This window comes from Chrysoperla carnea, chromosome 3 (genome assembly GCF_905475395.1).
Source record: "Chrysoperla carnea chromosome 3, inChrCarn1.1, whole genome shotgun sequence".
NCBI lineage: Eukaryota > Metazoa > Arthropoda > Insecta > Neuroptera > Chrysopidae > Chrysoperla > Chrysoperla carnea.
Genome location: NC_058339.1, coordinates 50980132 through 50989878, shown reverse-complemented (window position 1 = coordinate 50989878; position 9747 = coordinate 50980132). Strand labels below are relative to the sequence as shown.

Sequence of the window (9747 nt, the reverse complement as noted above, 5' to 3'; positions counted from 1 at the left end):
TTAGAGAACACTGATGATAAAAAAAAGATAAAAACATGGGCTTTACAAAATTTTTACTTCAAAATGTGCTCAGTTAATCCATTCAACACGTTTAAGAAGATAGAACAACTTCATTTGTTTTATTAATTTAATATTTTGTATAAGTTATCCAAAAGCTTCCAAAAAGTTTCTTTGTTAAGATTACATTCGAAAATAAAAAAAGAATTCATCTTTAGAATGATGTATTGAATTTGTTACCAGTAGTGAATGTATTTTTGAAATAAAGGCGAAAAGTTTTTTGTTTTTAGAATCAATATTTTTAAGCGTTACAAACTTGGGACCAAACTGTATATTAAGTTTTTAGCTGTTTTTTTAAGCTTGATATATTTAATATATGTATATATGGTATAATAATCACTAAAACACGTTCATAATCAGCAGAGAATTCGCATAATAAAAAAACACATACAAATTATTTTTTAAGTACTCTCGAATTGATTTTCTCTAATTTTGATCTATTTAATTCTTGATTCCAGTTTTGAATTGTTACTTGGCAACGGTAGACAAACATTTAATAACAAATATATTTTAAATCATTTTTATTGCGATTATATTATATTTTAATTAATCGCGAGTTTTTTTAATAATTGCGAATTATTTATAAGTATAGATACTATGTCATTAAATCAGTTAAAACTTGTTCGTAGTCAAAAGGATATTCCTTTTAATGATGAAATTGAAAATGTTTTTGATAATGTAGACCATTTATATAGTGATAAAAAACGAGTTATTAGTTTTGGTTCGTCTGAAGTAGTAAGTTGACATTCTCATAAAATATTCGCAAAAACAAATCAGAAACCAGAATTCGACTTTGATCTGTACGCCCGAACAGTATTGAGAACGGTTCGACTATCATTTCCGTAGCGATCTCCTGATTTGAATACTCGTAACTAGTATTCTGGGATATGACATGTTAAAAAATCGATGTAGTAGATAGGCTCTTGCGTCGATGTGGGCATTTTCCCTCATTGAACATATATATGATAGAACAGCTATTTTTAAGTTAGGGGGCTTGTACAAATCAGGGGTAAAAATTGAGCCCTAAAAGTCATGAAGAAAAGGTAAGTTAAAGCATCCATTTTATATAAACCGGGAAAATAGTGGAAGACAAAACTTTATGGCAGTTTCGGAGAAAGGTGGGGTTGAATTAAACCGGTAAAAAAGTGAATCCTACCTACATAAACTCAAGTGAGATTTTCTTATTACAACATATCCTTTTATGGAAAAATAGTGTCAGACACCCCAGACTGGAAGAGTGACGGTAATTTTTAAATCAAGCCTGGGAGTATTTTCGAAAAAACTTTAAAACAAAATAAAAACTGAAAAAAATTGCCGCTAACGACCGCACAAACGTTTCACTGTGCAAGCAGGCATTTTCCCTCTCTAAATGTGACCATAAGGGCCACACAAACATGAACAGCTTGTTTCTTTGAAAAGGAGAAAATTTGAACAACTTTAATTTCAAGCTTGATTTTTTAGTCTCTTCTTTTAACACTTCACCAGAATATTAAATTCAAAAGTTAGGAAATAATATTATCTTTATTAATAATTTTTTTTTAATTTTTAGCTCGATTACAAATTTCCAATAATCGAAGATGCAGTTAAGGAGGATGAATCAGAAGGGGATAAAATTATTATCGCATATTTTAAACAACATAAAATTCAAGAATTATTTCATACTTTATTAACACATATGTTAATTAAAATGCCAGGTTTCTATCACAAATATTTTCTTAAATATATTTAAACTGCTATTGCATTAGCTAACAATTAATCACATTAAAACAGTGATACCAGAATCCAACGTTTTGGGTAAAATCATCTTGCTAAGTATTTTTTTTTTTTAATTAGTTCATATTAAAATCTGAACCTGTTAGGGCATCCTTTATTTACATTTCAGAATTTTTATACCAAAATTCATCAAAATGTCGAATGATGTCATTTTTTTATTAACTTAAGATTAATAAGTTTCTTTGCATTTTAAAGATGATCCAGTTCAGTATTTAATATGTCTATTAGAAAGATTTAATTTATATGTTACTGGAGAAATTCAAGAACCTCCATTAGTATTCAGAAGGAGGCATATTGGTAAGTCAAAAACATAATAATACTATTGACTTAAAGCGAATTCTGGGAAAAATGCTAATTTTTTAGAACACGTTATTAAAACACACTTATTTTCAGTTTTACTAAAAATCCTTAATTTATGTATTATAATTTATTTATGATACCTAAAAAAATGCATAAGAATAGCAAACATTTAGTCCTTTATCAGAATAGGAAAAATTTAAAAGTTATTAAATTCAGCCTTGCATTGATATGGAACGTATTGAGGATATTTTTTGTAGTACCCTAACCAGGTGATAGATTTTCTTTCTCCAATCCACTTCGAAGTTAATCACATGAATCAAATAACAATTATTTTAACTTCATACTTTCACATTTTTAATTGGTTTGAAATATCGAAAATGATAAATTTTCTAATATTTATTTTTCTTTCTAAATTCAGAATCAATTTTTCAAGCAATGGATATTTTTGATAGCGGTACCATTACTGTTAATCAATACTTCTCAGGTAATAAATTATTATAATCATAATTTTTCTCCTTACGACCGTATTGGCCATTATCCTGATAATATTTTAAAACCCTTAACTTGAAAAAATTTAAATAATTCTAACTAACTAAAATTATAATAATTTCGAACTAAAATTTTAGGAAATTGAAAAACTTTATACTGAGGTTTTTCACAATTTTCGAATTCCTATTATAGCAAATATCAATAATTTTCAAGATACCAATAATACCGATGATTCTCGACTGCTCATGGTATCACTTCGAACGTATTAATAATAAAATCCATTCGAGAATCTTAAGTCAAAAACGATGGGTATTTTTACCAAAGAATTACCAGTTTGTAATAAAGATGGTTTAATTAAAAAAGAAGAGTTTTTTAAAAACGCGTAAATATTTTAACACACATAATTTTATAAACTATAAACAAAGCTCTATTGGTCATTCGAAATAATCGATTTAATTAGAACGATATATTTTTTCGTCTTTGACTTTTCTTACCAAATCTTAAAGTCAGGTACTCTGAAAGCAATACATATTATATTAATTGTTTCGTTGCTAGTGCCTTTAATTTATTGATGGTTTCCTATTATTTTTTGTTGTTTAAAGTCATGTAGACAGCGATTTTGTTGTATTTTGTGATTGTCTCCATTTCCGTAAACTTGAGGTAACGTTACTGCAACCATCAATAAACATGTTCCACTGCATGTCTTCAGTTTGAACATAATTTAAGAAACGGAATGGCTGAACTTCTCAGTTGTATTCTTATAATCGACCATAATACCCATTTGGCCGACCACCAAATCGACCGTGGATCGATTTAAAGGCAAGTTTACATCAATTGCACTTGAAGGAGCACTTCTTTCATCCTATGGAAATATTTGGACGACAACATGGATCATAAATAGTCTCAATAGGCTATAGTTTCGTTGAAGAGCACTCTCGTTTATATAACGTTAGAGGATTTCGTACTCTTTAGTCTAGATAATGACATTTTTCTACAACTTTTTCAATTTGCGGTTAAACTATGATTGAAAGGAATTCCTTGGAAATACTTTGTTACTTTAACTACAACTTAATTATTTTATAGATATTCTGGTCAACTCACTATGGTGAATGAAATAGTTATGCTACAAATGTGGTGGGATTTAATGCAAGAAGACCAAAAGCAGACTGAAGCAATCAGCAGATACTTATTAGATAGCAGACACATTAAAAACGATCGCCGATAAAGTTTTATACATTAATTTTTATATATTTAATATTAATTATACATAAATAAAATTATTTCAACTTTTTTTTACAATTATTTTATTATAAGATAAAAATAAAGTAAAAAATTGAGACAAGCTTTTATATTACATATGAACCGAAGTATATAACCTTTCAAAGTGCCTCCTTGATGTTAACATTGCATAATGTTTACACGTGACGGTAGTACAATTTTAACCAGCACAATTATTTACTTATATTTCCATTTCAATCGGGCAGAAAATTTAAGTGGTATTTCGATTCACATAGCATTTTGAGGACACCCAATGGTACTCAGCAGCTCTTTTCTATCTTTTTCAAAATACCTATATTCCCGTAGCCTTTATTTGAAAAATGAGTTAACACCTGTGTATTTGTTACACTTAACCCTAAATTACGATATCCCCAAGGACTTCCTTTTCCGATTTTTTCAAATATGGAAATATCATGTTTTTGAGGTTTTCAGGTCTTGCACACCTCCACAGCCCCTCCAAATGTGATACGAGGTTTAAAAATTTGTGTGTGAAAAGATTGAAAGTTAGTAAAAGTGCCTTCTGGTGGTTTAAACAAACCAATCCCCTTCCCGCCCTTTTATGTAGGCATTTCATGTATTCAGACCTTCGAAAAATCAGACCTACGTGATGGAGAGCGGTTGATGAGAGTTTTCAATTGTAAATAATCGAAAACTGAAACGATCTCAATTTAAAGATCGATAATTTTCCAATCTATTCAAATTTGTCAAATATTCTCATTTCAGAGCTAGAAGCTTAATATTTACTGTTTCCCTAACAACAGTTTCAACAAAATTTTTTACTAATTTTATGTGACTCTTCGCCAATAAACCTACATGCTTTTCATGTAGGTAATTTGTAATTTTTTATTATCGACGTTTTTTACATTTCTTATTGTAGTTTATTGCTATATGAAACTACTTGTTTGATGTTTATTGTCAACAGAAATTTTACGTATAGGCAATTAAAACCAACATTCAACATTTTGACCCCCAAACATTTTTATTTAACTTCTCTAAATTATCAATATAATAATTATTGTAATGTCGACGAGCAAACGTCGTGCAGACAGTTTGAAGGTTTCTGTAAATGTAGCTGAATGTAAAATTTGCCGTTCTGAAGATTGTACTCATTGTAATCCAAAGAATTGTAATTGTTGTTATGAAAACTGTATATGCGAACAAAAATGTGTATGTCATCAATCAGTAAAAGCAAACGATTGTGCTTGTGTTGAATGTACATGTCATAATGTAGATTCGAACAATCGAACAAAACCTCTGAAGGTATAATTTTTTATTATTCAATAATTTTTGTACAAAATTTGAACATGCACATACACCTTTCTTCCGCAGTTATCCGGTCAAATTAAACGAAAAAATTGGAGTGAAGGTACAAAAACAAAAATTCGCACACAGATCAAAATTGGTAGGATTGTTCAAAACACGGATACACACAAGGGAAAAATTTTTTTTGCTAAAAATATGCCTAATCCAATTTGGTTTAATAAACTTAATCGAAATATAAAACGAATTATTTTTTGTTAATTGTAAATTTTTCTGATTAATATTGACCTTTTTGTATAAACTTTGAATATGGAAGAAAGGAGAATTAATTGAAATTTATAAAATGTAAAATTCTTTTTTTCTTTTAAGATTGGTGGAAGACCACCCGATACCCCCGAATTTTTAGCGCATATGCCCGAACATGGTCTTAAAATAAATGATTATTTCAAAGAGCATAAAATTCATGAATTTTTCCATTTCTTAATGTGTCATTTATTAGCTAAAATGCCTGGTAAACTAGCAATAAAATAAATATGACTATTCCAACTACGAATAACTTTTAAAACCAATATTATTTTTTTATTATACAGATAAACCTATAGAATTCTTATTGGATTTGCTAGATAGAATTCAAAATTACGCAGTTAGTTTTGATTTTAAGCCACCATTATTATACGATGAGAAACATATTGGTAATAATAATATAAACTTTAAAATTTCAAAAATGTTGATGCTCGTTATTGTCGGTAACCACCCATTCTAAGGGGTGTAAAAATATACGGTAAAAATGACTACAGGAATCGAAATGGAAATAAATTCTAAGTAAAAGTCATTACTATCCGAGTTGAAATTCAGAGTATTTCAAACGATTGAAATTCAGAGTATTTAACGCCAAATAACTGAAAAATTTTTGTGCTGAATAAAACATAAAAAAAAAGGTACGATTAATTTTCTTTTCGTTTTAACTTCGTTTAATGATTTTTTATAGTACGTTCAAAAGTGTACGAATTTTACAGTTATTTGACGTTAAATACTCCGAATTTCAATGGCCAATAATTCGGAAAATATTGACTTTTCGAAATATGCTTAAGACACTTTTTGCCTAGAATTCATTCTTCTTTCGATTTCCGTTGTCATGCTCAATACATATTTGACCACATCTGGACACAAGCAACACTCAGCACCATATAACTTGATCTAGGGGGTACACTTTGCTTGATCCCAAATTTTCATCAAATCGGTCTATGGGTCAAAATTTTCAAATTTCGTCTTTTTTCCTCCTCGTTTAATTGGAGTATAAATTCAGTTCTCGAAATTATTTTGTCTTAGTTTTGCTTACATTTTTCCATTACTATTAGAACAAAAACAACGAATATATCTGTATAATGCTTGCATTCGTATCACTTTTTTTTGTAAAATCAAATATTGTATTTTTTATTTTTCAAGAATTTTTATTTCGAAAACATAGCGCCTAGAGAAAAAAATCTCACGAGTACTTTTTTGCTTAAAACTGATCAAAAATTTCAAAATTTTGTAAGTTTGCTTGAATTATCACTTGAAGATTTTTTGAAATTTTACATTTTTAACACTTTGTATAATACTTTAATTGATTTTTTAGTATCGATATATAACGCAATGGATCCTTTAGGCTTTAACTGTATAAATTACAATCAATATTACAATGGTAAATCTTTATATAGTAAATTTCTAAAATACACGCAGACTAAAGTTGATCACTTTTTAAATTTTTTCGAAATTCAAGAAGCGCTTAGTTGTGTCCGTTCATTTTATTTTTTGAATAAATTGAACTTTCGACAGATGATGTACATTAATGTAAAGTTAGATTTTAAGGAAAAATATCCATCACAAATCTATAACCTGAAACGAAAAAACTGGAAAATTGGTCTACTTCAGTTTGTAAGAATATCATTTTAAATTGAGTAACAAAACAATGTACCTATTTATTTTAGGACTTATAACGCTAGGTGTGGATAATTTCACAACAACTCCTCCACTTGACGAAAATCAAATGATAAGCAAGCATTTCTTTTGCTCACATGCGTAAGTTAGACATTCAGTTTCCGCATTAACTATCTAAATCTTTGCAAATTATTAATGATGCAAACAATGCCAAATATTCGATCATCTTTCTAGATACCAAGGCTATTTACAATCATAATTCATTCGTTTCCATCATTCAAAGGCAGAGAAACTTTATTATCTTATTTCTATACGGTTTTAGAACCAGTCAAGCCCCTCAGATTGTGAACTAAAGTAACATAGGCATTCACTACTTTTAGCTTAGAATTTGATATAACAATTTTTTTTCCTGCAGAAAACAATGTTTAATACTCGCTTTAAACGATTTGTTAACATATCCTAATCCAGAAGATGGAAGGTCTGATGTGACAGAAAATACAAATTCGACTGTAGGAGGAACATTGAACAGCACTACATTAAATGAAAGTGAAAATGAAAGTTCTCAACTAAATAAAGAAATAAATTAATAATTTTCTATTCAATGCCTATGTGGAAAAGTTGAAGAATGTTGGTCAGGTGGTGAAGCTTTACAAAAAAAAATTCAATGTTAAATTTTGTTGTAAATGTGAAGAATGTTCTGTGTTATACAAGGTTTCACTGTAATACATTTAATTTTGACCCATTTCATTTTAAAACAAATCTTTTGCATTTTGTAAATTCATTTTTTAATAAATAGTAATTATGAAAAGATTTTGAAGAATAACATGTTGTGATTAATACACAAAAAATACCGGTCAAGAGCGAATAGGACACGCAAGTATACTATAATTCCGTTGCCTCTTTTGGCATATTTATTAATAACAGAAAGTTAGGAAGCTGATTGCGTACATAACCCGTTCAATTTTTCATATATAAACTTATTTTCTTCATATTTTTCCTGCAAGACTATACAAGAAGGGGGTAAAATGGCATGAGCCCTTTTAAAAGCTTGTGATATTCAGATTTAAACTTATTTTATTAGTGGTTAACCATTTTGTTTTGAGCTGTCAATGAATCGATGATTAATGAGACCTATAAGAAGTTATCCCCTCCGAACTTAAAAACTAAGGCCAGTTTGGGTATCTAAGACCTAATTGGATGAAAAGCAAGACTGTCAGAAAAGAAAGAGTGCTTGAGTATGCTTTTTAGTTACTATTCGCAGTAACGAGTGTATGATAAATTTTAATAGCGGGCTCAGGATGTAAAAAGAGAGGTTGAGTTGTTGAGAGCAACATAGGTCAATTGGGTCTTATAAAACGTAAGAGATAGAACAAAAGTTTAAATGTAAAAAATGTCCCTTAAAAAAAAAAATTAAAAACTTTTGTTTTAAACATTTTTTCGTTAACATAAGATCGCAAATTAGATGAGAACATTTTACCGTATGTATTATATAGGAATATCAGTTATGTGTGTGTGTGACACCACAATCATGTTATATATACACCACTGCGGCTATCTATGAGTGTCTTTTTTTATTTACATGACGCAAAAAAGAAACGATTGCGTAAATCACATTCCCAAAAAATTTCAACTTGCTGTAGATACTTGAAATCAGAAACATTATTATCGCTTTGAACATTGACGCAATTATTCTATACAGAACCTTTAAAAAGTGATTTAAGTACTTAATTATATTAAATGAATTTTTTTAACATAATGCTTAAAAAAATTAACACGGCATCGGTTGTGCAGTTATAAGGTCACTCACGATTTTTTTTTCAACTTCAACCAATTATAAGAAATTAACCTTTGATTTTATTTGTGTTGCTGTATGTAAAATGAATGGATAGTACTAAGAAATTGTGTGACCTTTCAACTAAAAACAAAAAAATCATTAAAATTTCTATATTTTTTTTAAATATGAATTTCGTGTTTATAAAATAAAACAATAATTTTTGCCAACATTTGATGAAATAAATTGCGTAATATCAAAGGAATATTGCAAAAAAAAATTACACTACAATTCGTTATCTGACTCAATATTCGATATTTTCCAAAAACCCTTTTCGTAAGTCAAAAATTCGGTGTTCGACAAGTGTCTACTTTCAAGTTTTTTACGTATCGTCATACAACTTTAATGATAGGTAAATAACATTGTAAGAATTTCACAAAACCAATTGAAACAAAAAGGGGAGATACGCAGCCTTATTTCACCCTGTTCCTCAATTTATACTGTTGACAGCAAATTCATGTTCGAATTAAATTCTTCTCTCCATAACAATGCCAACCAATTCTTTGAAATTAAAATGATATGAATTCAATTATTAAATATGTAGGTATAAATTAACAATTGACTGAGTTAACTGTTAAAATACCTCAACATCGACAGTGCTTAATACCGTGATTTTTTTTTATAAATAAGATAAGTCAAAAAAATTCATGTAGGATAAAATAGCAACCATTGTCCCACGCAAATTTCGAAAAAATTTCAATAAATTTCTTGTTTATTTGGAATTTACATGCTCTAAAACGAATTTTTAACAAAAAATTGACCCTTTTTATCCCCTTAATATTATCGAATAGGTTTAATTGAAATGGGAATCAAAAGACTCACTATTTTAAGCTCCCTAC

General features: G+C 28.7%; 2 protein-coding genes across 2 annotated transcripts; both read left to right on the top strand.

Annotated features, from left to right (window-relative positions):
* Positions 1–654: 654 nt before the first annotated feature.
* LOC123296092 lies at positions 655–3844 on the top strand. The gene is made up of 6 exons (XM_044877553.1): positions 655–792; positions 1607–1751; positions 2026–2127; positions 2549–2616; positions 2916–3001; positions 3703–3844. Exons 1-6 carry the CDS (start codon positions 655–657, stop codon positions 3842–3844), a joined length of 681 nt encoding a protein of 226 aa, XP_044733488.1.
* A 1035-nt stretch (positions 3845–4879) lies between these two features.
* On the top strand, positions 4880–7810 carry LOC123296479. The gene is made up of 6 exons (XM_044877958.1): positions 4880–5157; positions 5527–5668; positions 5748–5849; positions 6776–6841; positions 7128–7218; positions 7493–7810. The coding sequence occupies exons 1-6, from the start codon at positions 4918–4920 to the stop codon at positions 7662–7664; spliced, it is 813 nt and encodes a 270-aa protein (XP_044733893.1). The 5' UTR covers positions 4880–4917; the 3' UTR covers positions 7665–7810.
* Positions 7811–9747: the final 1937 nt, after the last annotated feature.